Source organism: Orcinus orca, chromosome 13 (assembly GCF_937001465.1).
Source record: "Orcinus orca chromosome 13, mOrcOrc1.1, whole genome shotgun sequence".
NCBI classification, from domain to species: Eukaryota; Metazoa; Chordata; class Mammalia; order Artiodactyla; family Delphinidae; genus Orcinus; species Orcinus orca.
In genome coordinates, this window is record NC_064571.1 from 5099033 (window position 1) to 5115000 (window position 15968).

The 15968-nt window shown below is 46.4% G+C and overlaps 1 protein-coding gene across 6 annotated transcripts in view; it reads right to left on the reverse strand.

Moving 5' to 3' along the window:
- IL1R2 (interleukin 1 receptor type 2) overlaps window positions 1–15968 on the reverse strand; it is a 46296-nt gene that overhangs the window by 4859 nt on the left and 25469 nt on the right. For all 6 annotated transcript variants that reach the window (XM_049696081.1, XM_033401725.2, XM_049696083.1 and 3 more), the window contains 5 exons: window positions 14459–14586; window positions 13692–13950; window positions 7692–7872; window positions 4210–4381; window positions 2041–2103 (listed from right to left, as the gene is read on the reverse strand). In XM_049696081.1, the coding sequence (XP_049552038.1) occupies window positions 2041–2103; window positions 4210–4381; window positions 7692–7872; window positions 13692–13950; window positions 14459–14586 (803 nt within the window). The remainder of the gene's footprint in view (window positions 1–2040; window positions 2104–4209; window positions 4382–7691; window positions 7873–13691; window positions 13951–14458; window positions 14587–15968) is intronic.

Consider the following 15968-nt stretch of genomic DNA (forward strand, 5'->3'; position numbering starts at 1 on the left):
ATCAGTATTTACCAAGGGTCTCCAGCTCTTTCCACTGGTCCTCAGGGCAGATGGAAACCCGGAGGCAAATGGCTCCCCCAAGGCCACTCGGCCCCTACAGAGCATTCTGAGTTCCAGAGCTGCCTCTTCCCACAGTTTATTCTTCTTGCCTCCAGAACTCCAGATCCAGAATCCAGAGGATCTGTCTCTTTGCCCACTGCTAGTCTCTGCTCTCCTGTTTCCCCTAGGAGCTCTCCATCCCTGGTCATGTTCATTTAGGATTAATCCTTTCAAAAGCCACTGTGTTTTACATGAATGGTGCCTTCTACAGTTGTGCGATATGATGGTCCTAGGTCCCCTGCCTCAATCACTATGTTGGGTTCTTTTTAGTCACCAAAGGGGAGGAGGGGGAATAAATTCCTCGTGGGTAACGTGCCTCCCTGGGGTGTGTGCTTTAATACACCTGGCCACGTCAGGCTCAGAAAGCCCACTTTTCTTCCTCCTTCACATCCCTTATGACCTTAAAGATTTCTCAGCCAAAAACAGCCCACTCGTTCTGGCCTCATACGACTCTGCCAGGCACATCAGTGCATATGCCAAGCAATGGGGCTGGAGACTCAGCTCCACTGGGCTGGGGAGCACAGAGGAGCAGGGGCGCTGGGGCGCTACTCAGCGCTAACCCGGGCCCCCACTTCCCCAAGCTTCCAGGAGGCTCTTCTGAGAGCCAAGACAGCTGTTGGGAGCTGCAACTCAGGTGTCAGGCAGCAATCCCGGCGTCTGTGCAAAAGCCCTCCTTCTCCATGACCACCAATTAAAGTTAAAAATGTAAGCCCAAACACCAGACAAAAGAGGGAGGGAGGGAAGAAGGGAGGGAGGGAGGGAGGGAGGTAGATAACAGATAGATAATAGATAGATAGATGGATAGATGGGTGGTTAGATAGATAATAGACGATGGATAGATAGATGACAGACAGATAATAGATGATAGATGGATAGATGGGTGGTTAGATAGATAATAGATAGATGATAGGTAGATAGATAGATAGATGATATGTAGATAGACAGGACTCTGCAGCCAGGGTTTAATAAATGAGCATAAGACCTACAAAACCACTATATAAAAACAGACACACAGAAAAGGTACAGGCCTCACAGACACACAGGCCTGCGTCTGAACCCCAGCCAGACCCGACTATGGCTTTTCGACAGATACTGAGCCAGTGACCCCCTGGGCAGCTTTTCCTTCTGGAAATTTGGAGAAGTAAGACCTCCCCACAGGGTTGATGTTGGCATTGAATGGCATCTTTTTTTTTTTTTTTTTTTCTTTGTGGTACGCGGGCCTCTCACTGTCGTGGCCTCTCCCGTTGTGGAGCACAGGCTCCGGATGCGCAGGCTCAGCAGCCATGGCTCACGGGCCCAGCCGCTCCGGGGCACGTGGGATCTTCCCGGACTGGGGCACGAACCCGTGTCCCCTGCATCGGCAGGTGGACTCTCAACCACTGCGCCACCAGGGAAGCCCTGAATGGCATCTTATCAGACTTAGCTGTGCTCAATAAGAAAGTGCATGCTGGCCAGGATGGTGAAAAATGGTGAAAACCTCTGTCATGCATTTTCCTTAACTCCCTTGACCCGCTGACCAGCTATGTTGGCGATAAGAAACTGTCTCTGGGGGAACCAGCAGGGGCAGAGTCGGAGTCTTGGGGAAACGCTGAGCGTCGGCCAAGTATTGGTAAAGTGAATTATTTTAAATACACTACAGGTGCTGACTTTCTGGGGCATCATGCCTTAATCCTTTCATGCAGTTAACAACAGCTACTAGAACGTTCTGACTTTTGCACTGAGATTTTTGTAGGCAGGGTTTTCAAGAAGCAAAGTGTACATGTTTTCAGATAATGCCATTACTGACGGTATTTGGTAAAGGGAAACGTTCCCTCTCATTTGCTATTTCCCGCTGGGGTAGGGGGACCTGCAAACCCCACGGCAGGCACAGTCGGTGACACAGGGGTCCTGGGGCCCCAGCTTTGGGACTGCAGCCATCCAGGTGGGTTACACGGTCCTTACCCAGCGAAGCTGAGATGGTCTGGTGGGGGGAGATGATCACGGGAATCGTCTCCTCTTCTCTTTCTGAGAAAGATATGAGGAAAAGAGATTCAGTTAGGAAAGCCTTCATCGCAAGCTGAGGGTCAGGGTCTATTGTTTAGCTAATTAACTAAATTATCTTTTACAGCAGGGCCAGCCATTGTGAGACTTGGCTTTTTCTGGCAAAGGAAACCGGCTCTCCACGAAATTGAGCCTCTTTGGCCAATGCCTTTCCCAGAAGAGAGATGACTGGAAGAAGCCACAGTTAAACACACATTCCACGAACAGATGTTCTCTGCTCTGTGGTAACAATTAACCATTCCGCTCCCCGGCTTCCTGAATGAATCCTTAACAGGAGCGTTCGCCATGTCCACAGGATAGGTCTTACTCCAGAGGCTCCTCGCCCCAAAGTATCTCTCCCCACTCCCTCGCTACCATCCCATGCGCCTGCCACAGAACCCTGGAGTCGCTTCCAAAGAAATAAAAAAGGCACAGGGGCCCCAGAACCACCTGTTCGTGATGCTAACCCCATACTGAGTGATAAACTCAGTAACCCAGCTTGGTCACCAGGGCTTTTTAGTTGAGATGATTGACCCTTTGAGGGGGGGTGGGAATTGGAGCCCAGCTCCCTGAGAGGCAGGTCCCCCAGCAGCTGGAAGAAACTGGGCATCTGAACTGGAGCAGAAAGGACAGTTGATGGGGGTGGACAGAGAGCTCTGCTCCATCCCCACCTCTTCCACTAAAGGGCATTTGAAACCCTAACAGGAATAAGCATTATGCAGCATCCCAGGAGAGCCCGGGGAGCAGCTGCTTCTCCACCAAGACCGGGAGCTTTTCCCTCCCCTCACGGTCACAGGGCTGCTGCACAGAGGCTGGGAGCAGAGAGGGGAGAAGAACGCCCCAAGGACGAGACGTTAATGCATCCGTGGGTCCCAAGTCCAGGCTGCATCAGCATCACCGACACAAGGGTGGTGGGAGTGTTAAACACAGGCTGCTAATCGCTTCTGATTCAGTAGGTCTGGGATGGGGCCTGAGATCTTCCAGGTCTGATGAGTACCCAGGTGATGCCACTGCCGCTGGCCGAGGACCACCCTTTGAGAACGGCTGAGACACAGTGTGGTCCCGACACAGGATTATATGTAGGTTGGCGCCCCCTAGTGTTCCTGTGCAGTATCACATGAACAGGATAATTCGGGGCCCCTTCAAAGCCACGGGATTCTCAGGGGTCCCCGCTGTGCGGGAGCAAGGGGTTGATGTGAATGAATCTTCACAAGACGTTAAAAGAAAATAACCTAGAGATTTCCATTCATGGGAGACACGATTTTCCCTGTAGTAAAACTGAATCTCTGGATTCTCTGGGAGAAAAGTCTTTCCCCTCACAGACCAATTATGTAACCTTAATACAGTTCCAATGCTCTCTGAAACGTCCTTAAAAGACTCCAGTTGTGTAGTTACTCAGTGTATAAAACAAAGAAAAGCACCATAGTTTCCAGGGCAGGGGCTAGAACTGCCTCACTTGTGTGCCCTTTGCACCAAGCTTGATGTCCCACACGTAGGAGGCATGGAGGAAACAGTGGATAAACTTGACATGCTAATCAGTACTGTTCACAACATTATTTTCAGGTAGAACTCATTTAAACCAATGAGATCCCTCACTATTTAAAATCCTGGTTTCAAGGGTAACTAGACCTGCTTGGGAAAGACCAGAAAAGGGCAATTTTCACCACATATGCCAACGCATAGCCTTCTCACTGAAAAATCCAATAAAATCCTAGTATCCTAGAATTATACACAAAGTTACGGCAACCGTGTCCTGATAGGTGGCCCTGGAGGTGCAGGCCTTCCAAGGGGACCTTGCAAAGAGACCTTCCAAGAGAACCACTATTTGGCTCCCTCTAGTGGTACATGTTTTAGCCTCAGACTCGGAACCCCGTCAACTACCCAGGGATTCACCATTCCTCGTAAAAACACCCTGCTTCCTCTCTTTCCAAGTGTCCTACACATCTTAGAAGCCTGATGCTTAGAGAGTTGCCATATCTGTTTTCCTTTCATACCAAAGACACTCAAAGAATTCTACAGGAACCCTAATTTTTTCCTTGCATGCTTGTTGCTGAACCAGGGTGCAGAGGTACCTTGATAGCAAGTACTCACTCTTAACACGGAGTTTGATATTCCTGGTGATGTTGTATTGCCTGCCTCTGTGGGCAAACGTCATGGCACACTGATAATAGCCCGCGTCCTCCAGAGACACATTGTTTACCAGTAAGCGAGTTCCCCTCACACTTAGAAATTTCTCGTTGTCTTGATCCAAAGGGACAGAATCCTTAAGAGAAAATGTTTTTCAAAGTTACGCTATATCTTAATTGACATCTCAAAAACTATGAACAGCATTGGTATTATCCGTCACTGTTGAATCTGCAATCCAAGAACCGCTCTGATATTTACTTTGCAAATATTGTCCTTTGGGACATACTTTTAACTGTATTTTTAGGAGGGGGAGTCTGTTAGCATATAACACGGGATGGCTGGGTTTGTTTAACCAGAATGTTTAAAGCACATTTGCTTTGGCACAATGGGAAAAAAAGAAACTATCTTCTTTGACAAAGTAGGCGATTAAAATATAAATATATTTATGGCATAACAGCTGCCTATAGAAACATCCAGAAAGGAGTGCTATGGGAAACATCCAGAAAAGAGTGCTTGGGAAACATCCAGAAAGGGGTGTTATGACGTAGTCATGGCAACTTGGAGAACAAGGCTCAGAAGAGCTGATATTGCAGTAATCACTTTAAACATCATCTCAATTTTAGGAGTCAGTAGAGACAGAGAAAAACTTGTAAGACAAAAATAAATGTGGGGCTTCCCTGGTGGCAGAGTGGTTAGGAATCCGCCTGCCAGTGCATGGGACACAGGTTTGAGTCCTGGTCTGGGAAGATCCCACATGCCGTGGAGCAACTAAGCCCGTGCGCCACAACTACTGAGCCTGTGCTCTAGAGCCCATGAGCCACAACTACTGAGCCCACGTGCCCCAACTACTGAAGCCCACGTGCCTAGAGCCCACGCTCCGCAACAAGAGAAGCCACCACAATGAGAAGCCCACACACCGCAACTAAGAGTAGCCCCTGCTCGCCGCAACTAGAGAAAGCCTGAGCACAGCAACAAAGAACCAATGTAGCCAAAAACAAATAAATTTATTTTTAAAAATAATAATAAAAAAATAAATGTGAGACATGAGGCCACACTTCCTGTATGGACAAAAGGTACTGTGCATTCTACAGAGCAGACCCTCAAGAGGGAAGTCTCCAGTAACAGAGAACACACCCTCATGAGCACAAAATGTTCTCAGGAACATCTCTTTCAAAACCATGATGATTGTGCGGCTTCCCTAACGATGCAGTGATTGCGAGTCCGCCTGCCAATGCAGGGCACACAGGTTCGACCCCTGGTCCGGGAAGATCCCACATGCCACGGAGCAGCTGGGCCTGTGTGCCACAACTACTGAAGCCCACGCACCTAGAGCCCGTGCTCCGCAACAAGAGAAGCCACCACAATGAGAAGCCCGCGCACCGCAATGAAGAGTAGCCCCTGCTCGCCGCAACTAGAGAAAGCCCGTGCACGGCAATGAGGACCCAACACAGCCAAAAATGAATAAATAAATAAATTTTTTTTAAAAGAAATGCCTTTAAAAAAATGATGATTGCAATAGTCATATATAACCTTGAGTCATTGCAGAGACTTTTTCTGAATGAGAACCCAGGCATAACTGGAATAGTTTGTCAACCACATAGCTCATGAAGTCTAACTGTACAATGTATTTAATTAAAGAAAGAGATTTCATTGTTCCCAACATGAGTGATCAATATGAAAAAAGCCAAACAGGGCCCGGCAGCGCAATTATTCCAGGGCCTACGAGCCCCCAGGTCTCCCCCGTGTGGCAGGGATGTGTGGGTTCTGGCCTCTGGGGTCAGAGGTTTGGCTTCACCCTCTACCAGCTGCATGACCTTAAGCACATTCCTTACATTTCCGGTCTCTGTTTCCTAATCTGTAAAATGGAGATATTAACAACGCCTATTGCACTGGGTTCATGTCAGGGAGTTTAGAACAGACTTGTACACAGAACGTGCTCAGTAATGATTAGCATTCTTAGGACGGGAACAAATATTATTATTAAGCGCCACCATGATACCCTTGTCCACCCGAATTTATTGAGGACCATTTACAAATCAAGCACTGCACGAGGTGCTTCCCACACTGTGCTCCATTTAATCTCAAAACAACCTCAGGCAGTGGGAGTGACGAACTGCTGTCTTGCAGAGGGAACAGGTTTAAGAGGTAAAATAACTGACCACGGCTATACAAAAGGTCAGTGAAGAAGCAGGGTTTCCAATCCAGACTGCTCAACCCCAGAACCTGTGCTCTTTCCTCTACGGTAAAACCCCTCACTGACCTTTTTATGCTCTTACAAAACCAAGAGCTCCATAATTGGGCAGGTGAACTCCTAGGAGCTGGCTGTTCACTTTCTCCGAAAATCATTTAAAAGTTCCCAATATTAAATTGACATCCTAGAGCTATCTTGTAGTTAGAATACCAGTCAACTGGTCAACCTATTTTTTGATTAAAAGGTTAGTTTCTATCCATTTTTAAACAAATAACTGTACTTTTCAGTATCAATCTATGGTGTATATCAGGAGTCGGCAACTTTTTCTGTAAAGGGCCAGAGAGTAAATATTTTAGGCCTACGGTCCACGTGGCCTCTGTTCAACTATTCAACTCTGCCGTTGCCCCACGAAAACACAGAAATAAATGAGCGTGTCCCAGCAAAACATTAATTATAGACACGGAGATTTGGGTTTTATATCATTTTCACGGGTCATGAAATATTATTCTTTTTTTTAACCATTTAAACAAGTGAAAGCTAAGCTGGTGAACATACAAAAATGGGTGGCAGCTCAATTTTTGCCCACACCTGGTCTAAACAAGGGAGCCAATGATAGTAGATATTTATTCAACCAGTCAGGACACGAAATTGTGTTTATATTTTACTCCTTTAACTCAAAGGCTGATTTTTATGTGCTTTCAAAAAACTCTATCAGGGCTTCCCTGGTGGCACAGTCGTTGAGAGTCCGCCTGCCGATGCAGGGGGCGCGGGTTCGTGTCCTGGTCCGGGAAGATCCCATGTGCCGCGGAGCGGCTGGACCTGCGAGCCATGGCCACTGAGCCTGCACATCCGGAGCCTGTGCTCCGCAACGGGAGAGGCCACGGCAGTGAGAGGCCCGCGTACCGCAAAAAAACCGAAACAAAACAAAAGAAACAACAAAAAAAACTCTATCAATATGTGTATCAAGTTGTTAAATAGTTCTTTCTAAAAATTTCTATAGACAAACAACAGAGTGAAAAGCTCTTTTCTTCAGCTGTTATTTATTCTGCATTCATTTCCACTCTGCCTTTTCAAATCACCCTCTGAGGACACTTTCAAGACTATCAGAGCATATTAATCATGGCCCTTTTTAAAATCGCTGGTTTAAAAAAACAGAAATATAAAAGTGAATATATTGCCTTCAAATGAATATTTTATATCTTTCCTATGGCTCATCAAACACCTTTTCATTAAACGGCAATTCTTAAACATGTACCTTGTACCATCGAATCTTCACGTCAGTTTTGTTCCCGATGAATTCACTCAGATCAGGACAAACTAATAACCCAGAGGCTGACAAGGTTATAATTTGCGGGTAGAAGATGAGAGGCAGGGAAGCTTCTGTCTTCTCAAAAACCCTGAGCTCAACGGACATTCTGTCACAGTAAGAGGCATTTCTGATTTAAAAGGGAAAAAAAGGAATAATAAATGGCAAGGCAAAATGAAAATAAAACTAAATGAAATAAAGAATAATTCCCCAATCTCATTAAATTCTGCATTCTGTATTTTCCTCATTTGTATTGCAATACTTTTGTCCCTTGTCCTTTTGAATCTTTGGAGCACACACACACAAAAAAAAAAACATAATTGTCATATAGAAATGGTGATATATTCTGCATGTTTCCAAAAAGGACCCTCCACAAGCCTGATTTCAAGACCATTGAGGGCCAGTAAAAAACCCTCAAGTCCTCTTCAAAGGGGCCTAAACCCTTCCAGGTTCCGGGGGAGGTTCTTGATCACAGCCCCAGTATGCTCCAAATTCCTGGTCCAGGCAACCTTATCTAGATGGAGATATTGTTTCCTAAGAGCCGCTGTTTCCATATAAAGAAAATCCTCTTCACTTCCCTTGGAAATCATTATCCACTGAAATCAAATTTCAGAAAACTGCTGAGCACTTTGTATAAGATCTAGAAATGATTTTTGCAATACTGCACAGGGGAAATTAACTTGGTAAATTTGTTTGTTTGGTTTTTATTTATTTTTTTGGTGGGTCTAACTATAGTCGCAATAGCATCATTCTATCAAGACCCTAGAACTGGGGAAAGGACAGAGGCAAAACACTGACAGAAACACAGACAATGTGGAGGGAAGGACAGAGGATATTAATTCAAACAATTTTTTAAGTAGAAAAACATAAAGATATAATTAGCTCAGCTAAGCTGCTGGTGACCTACCTAAGAAACACTGGACATCAACACAATGAGCATGTGTGTTTTATGGGGTTGGGAGGGAGGGGTACAGCAAAATGTAAAAAAATTCTATACCCAAAGAAGGAGCAAAATGTGAAAATTATATGTGAAGGTAGTAAGTGATAAATGCTTACTACCCGAAAGCAAAAAGAAATTAATTCAAATTTCTACTTCATATCTGGTTGAACAAAGGAAAAAGATGAAAAACATTTTATGCACGAAGAAATGCAGACAGCTATCACCTTGAAGAATGCATAATCTCACTGCAAATCGAAGAAATGCTTATGAGGGCAAGTCTGAAGAACAGAGCACACCTGAAAATAGCCCTCCCAGCAGCTCCTGGGGAGGAGAGCATGCCAGGCTCTGTGCTCTGCAATACATCATTTCATTTATTCTCCAACCCTGTGACACTACTGTATCACTTTTAGATGAGGAAAATTAGGTATGCAGAAAGTAAGTAAATTCCTAAGGCTATAGAGCCTCTAAGAGGTCAAACCAAGGTTAGAAGCCAGTAGGGCTGTGGGAAAACCTGTAAATCAGGGCATTACATCCAGACACCAAGCTTACGAGACATATTGAGAGTTACAAACCTGTTCGCATTACTGATCTGGTCATCCCCCTTGGGCAACAGACCCCCCCTGTGGAAATAACTCAAAAGAAAGATGGGTGGGGAAATCATTTGGTCGATCACCACTCATATTCCCCATGTAGTGTGGCAGCCCCACAGCAAAGAGGTGGTTGTCATTTGTGCCATCCACCAGATATGTCCTGTCCCCCATCCAGAGCAGACGGTGGGGTTACAGGTCCTGGCACTGAGACTTGGGGGCTGCGTAGCCCAGCAGCATCACCTTGCCCACCCTGATGGACAGAACAGCTATGTGGGTTCCAGGTCACAAAATTATAAACAGCACAGGAGCAGGGCCATTTTATGCCCTGTGATTGTAAATGCCAAAGGGCATTATAGCAGCTGCTGGTGATTCTTGCTCTATTAGACCCCAATCCCGAAGCTGGAAGAGAGTTTTAGAGGTCAGCCAGGGGAACTCTCCCACGAGCTGCAAAAGATTAACCCACATCGGGTTTCCCTGGCCTCTCAATCTCTGATCTCTTTTTTTCTACAAGAATACAAAACAAAATAAGGTATTAAGCACAAATTTTTTAATCACGTATAAAAACAAACTTTAAGGCAAATATGACTCAGCTCACATCTCCCTCATTTTTGCATGTTATCACTTCAGTAGTAAATAAGTCTTGCATTTGGGGAAAGAAAGGCCATTTCCATGTGCATATTGACACCTACAATGGTGCTCCCCATACTCTATGCTTCATATGATGTGATTTCACAGAACCCTCCCAACAAACCTCTTTACAAAGGAGAAAACTGAGGCCCATGAATATCAAATAATAAGACCAAGGTCCTACCAGGGAGCAAATGAGGGCTAAGATTCACATTCATACCATTCTGACTCCAAATTCCATCCTATTTCTACCATGCTATTAAGTTTTCCTCATAGTGTTCCTTAGAAAAACGTTAGAATTTTTGACACTAAAAAGAAAGAAAAATTATGCATTTATAGCTATTGTAAAATCAGATATCCAGGGACTTCCCTGGTGGCACAGTGGATAAAGGTCCGCCTGCCAATGCAGGGGACACAGGTTCAAGCCCTGGTCTGGGAAGATCCCACGTGTGGTGCAGCAACTAAGCCCATGCGCCACAACTATGGAGCCTGCGCTCTAGAGCTCACGAGCCACAACTACTGAGCCCACGTGCCACAACTACTGAAGCCCGTGTGCCTAGAGCTTGGGCTCTGCAACAAGAGAAGCCACTGCAATGAGAAGCCCGTGCACCACAACGAAGAGTAGCCCCTGCTCACTGCAACTAGGCAAAGCCTGCACAGCAACAAAGGCCCAACACAGCCAAAACTAAAAATAAATATATTGATTAATTGTTTTAATAATAAAAAATAAAAAGTGAAAAATACAGATGAAATCAAATTGAATAAAATATATTTTTTAAAAAAATCAGATATCCACATTTCTCTGATATGAAAATATGAGATTGTCTGCCTGCTTCCATTGACAGGATTGAAAACATACACACACACACACACACACACATACACCATCTAGGACTGGGGTTGATATTGTCTGAAATTCTCCCATTCATGAGTAACTTCTTTGTGTTGAGAATGTCACTTTCTTTGGCTGTCTTTCTAAATGTAAATACTCGTGGGCACAGTTTCTCCTTAAGTCAAATGAATTTATGAAATCTGGGGAGACTCTGAAGCTGGCTGGTGAGGATAATTAGAGACTTGGGGTGGAAGAGAGGCAGCAGCTGAAGAAACAAGGCCAAGAAGAGTATTTCCCAGTCACGCCAATGGTCTGCCCTAATCTTCAGAAGAATTAATTCGGGCTTCTCTGGTGGCGCAGTGGTTGAGATTCCGCCTGCCAAGGCAGGGCACACGGGTTCGTTCCCCGGTCCGGGAAGATCCCACATGCCACGGAGCGGCTGGGCCCGTGAGCCATGGCCACTGAGCCTGCGCGTCTGGAGCCTGTGGTCCTCAATGGGAGAGGCCACAGCAGTGAGAGGCCCGCGTACTGCAAAAAAAAAAAAAAAAAAAAAAAAAAAGAACTAACTCAGGAAATGTTTAAGGCTGCCAACACTAGGCCTACAACTTTCTCCTTCAAGAACCAGCAAGGTATGCCTAGACCATTCAATGGGGAAAGGACAGTCTTTTCAATAAAAGATCTTAGGAAAACTGGTTAGCCACATGCAAAAGAATGAAGTTGGCCCATGAATTACCCACATACAAAATTTAACTCAAAATGGATCAAAGACCAAAACATAAGAGCCAAAACTATAAAAATGTTTAGAAGAAAACACAGAGGGAAAGCTTCATGGCATTAGACATGATTTCTTGGCTATGACATGAAAAGCGCAGGCAACCAAAGAAAAATAAGATAAAATGAACTTCATCAAAATTTAAAACTTTTGTCCATCAAAGGACATTATCAGCAGAGTGAAAAGGCAACCCATGGAATGCAAGGAAATATTTGCACGTCATATACCTGGTAAGGCATTGATATCCAGAATACATAAGGAATTCCTACAACTCAAAAACAAATAAACAAGCAACTTGATTTTAAAGTGGGCAAACGACTTGAATACACATTTCTCCAAAGAAGATACACAGATGGCCAGTAAAGCACATGGAAAGATGCTCAAGGTCACTAATCATTAGGGAAATGCAAATCAAAATCACAGGGATACTACCAAATATAAAATAGGGAAGCAGCTGCATAGCACAGGGAGATCAGCTCGGTGCTTTGCGACCACCTAGAGGGAGGGGATGTGGGGATATATGTATACATATAGCTGATTCACTTTGTTAGACAGCAGAAGCTAACACAACATTGTAAAGCAATTATACTCCAATAAAGATGTTAAAAAAAAATCACGGTGATATCCCACTTCACCCCCATCAGAATGGCTATTAAAGTACAGAAAATAATAAGTGTTGGTAAGGATGTTGAGAAATTGGAACCCTGTACCTTGCTGGAGGGAATGTAAAATGGTCTGGCCACTGTGGAAAACAATACAAGTTCCTCAAAATTAAATATAGACTTACCATACGATCCACCCATTCCACTTCTGGGTAGATACTCAAAAGAATTGAAATCGGGGACTCAAATTTTTTACAGCCATGTACAAACAGCATTATTCACAACAACCGAAAGGCAGAAGCAGCCTAAGTGTCCCTTGATGGATAAATGGATAAACAAAATATGGTATGTACAGCTGACCCTGGAACAACACAGGTTTGAACTGTGTGGGTCCACTTGTACACACATTTTTTTCAACAGCAAATACTACAGCATCACACAGTCCATGTTGGGTGGATCCACGGACACAAAACTGAGGGTCCTGAGGAGCCGTGGACACTGAAGGCTGTGACTGTAAGTTATACGCAGACTGTTGACTTTAGGGGTCGGGGCCCCTCACCCCCGTGTTGTTCAAGGGTCAACTGTACATATAACGGAATATTCTTCAGCCTTAAAAAGGAAGGACATTTTGACACCTGCTGCAACATGGATGAACCTTGAAGACATTGTGCTGAATGAAATAAGCCAGTTACAAAAGGACAAAGACTGTGGTGCTTGGAAGATGAGGTACTTGGAACAGTCAAATTCATCGAGACAGAATAAAGGTAGAATGGGGGTTGCCAGGAGCTGATGGGGAGGGGAAACTGAAGAGCTGTTCAGTGGGGACAGAGTTTCAGCTTGGGAAGATGAAAAGAGCTCTGGAGCAAACCATGTGGATGTACTTCACACAACTGAATGGTACACTTAAAAAGGGTTAAAATGGTAAATTTTATGTTATGCTTATGTTACCACAATTAAAGGGGAAAAAAAGCAACAGGGCAATGAGGAAGGGGACTACGCCCCAGGTCAGGAGCTGTGGGTTCCAGCCTCACCTCCACACCCACCACCTGGGAGAACTTTGTAAGCGAGCTTGGTCCCCCCAGGTGTGCACTAACCAGTTGGATTAACTTCTTCCTAAAGTCTCACCTGGGTCCCCTGTTCTACTCAGCGTTCTACATCTATTTCTTGGGTCCTTGTGGATTCAGCAGTGAACAAAACAAACCAAGTCCCTGTCCTCTGGAGTTTACGTTCTAACAGGGTAGAAAAACCTTAAGTACATAAAACACATATGTGTGTGACAGATGAGGGAAAATAAGCACAGGGTAAGGGGAGAGTGACAGGAGTCCTGCTTTAGATAAAGTGGCCAGGGACGTCCTCTCCATAGAGGGGACACCTGAGCAGAGACTTCAAGCGAAGGGAGAGAGGGTGCCATGAGGACATCTGTGGACAGGCTCTCAGGTAGGAGGTATTTCAGTGACAGTGAAGCGGACGTAAGGTGGGTTCCCACCTGTGCGCCGGGTTTTGAAATCCAGGTGGTCACGGAAACGCCATGCAAGCATCCATTCCGCAAGGGCCCCCCTTCCCACCCTCATCCCAGAGGGGCTGACCTGACAGTGCAGATGTAGATGCCAGAGTCCCCCCGCGAGGCTGGTACAATCCACAGGCCGCCGTCCTGGACCCACACTCGCAGCTCTTCCTCCCCCGGGACCATCGTGGCGGAGTTGTTTCTACGCCATGTCACACTGACGTGGGTGGTAGCAGAGTCCCAGTATGGCCCCTGGGGGCACCTCATGGCCACAGGCTCCCCTTCTACCTTGAACCTGGTTTTGGGATGCCTGCCATGAAACTGGCAGCTTCCTGCAGCCACTGAATGACAAAGAACCCACAGTCAGGCTTTGGGTCCATCCAAGGAAGCCACGTGCCCCGGACAACGTGGGGGCCCCATGAACCCCTCCTCTCACAGAGATCTCAAAACCCCCAAATAACAAGGTTAGGGCTACTATCAAGTCCCATCGACATTTTGTGGGAAAAGTTAAGTCAGGTTCACACGATGACAAAAAAAATTTTGGCCTTATTTTTGCCTTGTCATTCAAAGTCGATCCTGATTGAGTTCAGCTTCCTTGCAGCAGGTCGTACGGTTAAAATCCAAAGGCACCTTTTGTCAAGGGCAAAAGCAGGGTCTCTTCGGTTTGCTCCTTTGGCAGGAATGACCGATGCCCAGGGCAAGGTCGTGAACCAGAGGAGACGGGCAAGAGGAAGACTCCGTCACCTACCAACACCTTGCTTTTTGAGGACAACAGAACCTCCCTAGAGAAGCAACTCCTTTCCCCAGAGAAGCTGCAGGCACGTCCCCTCCAGCTGAGTCACTTCTTACCCATGTGTTCCTCAGGCCGGACGGTGAAGACAGAGACACACAGCAACCACATGGACCAGGTGAACATCACTCCCGGGAACTTCTGGAGGACACAGGAAGTGGAGACCGCAGGCCCAGCACCCCGCAGCCTAGAGGAGGACACAGAGGAGGGGTCACCAAGAACCGCTGACGCCCAAACAGAGAACCCCTTGAGGAGGGCCCCTGGGATGGGCCCTGGAGGTGTCCCCTGGCGACCAAAACCCTTTTGCCTGGATTTTTTTAACAAGAAAACTCAAAATATTTGAATTTATTCCTCTACAGCAACTTTCACTGGAATCGGAGTCTGTCTCTCAAGTGTTTCTCTCTCCTGAAGCGTGCCTTAGCACTCCCTACCCCTTGGCCTGATAGGCTCTTTCGTCACCTAAGGCCACTGCTAGGGTCTGGGCTCAGGCATCACCCTTGGTGAGGTCTTCCCTGACCTTCCCGTAAAGTGGCACCACCTTCTGCCCCAGTGCTCTACTTCCTTTCCTGCTCTGTTGCTGTCGATGGCGTTTATCCTTAACTATGTCTCTTCTCTCCAGCATGTAAGCGCCACGTGCTCGGGACCCTGCTTTATTTTATTCACCGCTGTTTCCCTAACTCCTACCCGTTGAGTGAAGGGATGAGTGAATGCATCACCAGAAGTCGAAAGTTCCTTACATTTTACTGGTCAGAGAACTCTTCCTAGAGTCTTTATGGGTTAACTTAGTTTACATACAATTCTGACACGCGCTGAGGGATTCAGCAGACCCTCTGAGCTAGAGCATCCCCGAGGGAAAAGCAGAATGAGGGCCAAAAAGTGAATAATTTATACACGCTCACGAAGCATTCCTCCCTACCACCCTCCCCAAGGCTGGAGTACCAGATGCCTCTGCATCTCCCCGTGGTCCCTCGGCATCTCCCCGTGGTCCCTCCCACGCTTTATCGCAGTCGCCTGTTGTATCACCAGCTGCTGCCACAACAATACCGCTAACGAGCCAGCCCCCAACTGAATGCCATACGACACCAGCCGTTTGTTGTTGCTCACAGGTCTGTGTGTCAGAGGGAGCTTGGCTGACCTAGATTACGCTGGGTTAGTCTCCGCTCCAAGCTTCAGGTGGGACCCAAGTCAGCTCCATGGGTGTCTCACCCTCCTTGGACCAGTGACTTCCTGGGAGATGATCTTCTCATGTGGCCTCGAGTCTCGAGTGCGAAAGCACTCGCTCAGAACTAGCTCACTCTTTCTGGCCCACATTCCGTTGGCCAAAGCAAGACATGTGGCCAAACTGCCATTTGTGGGACCAGGAAATACCCCCACCTGTAGTGGGAGGAGCTGCAAAGTTACACCAGGAGGGGAATGAAGTGGGAGCCATCAGGCCATCCAGCACACCTGTGACTTGTCTGGATCCCACGGGTGGGGACGGCCTTGAGGACAGAGGCTGGGTCTTATTCACAGCCTTTGTGGACTACACAGTGCCCAGTTCCAGAAGTTACCAGGGAATGTGTACGATTG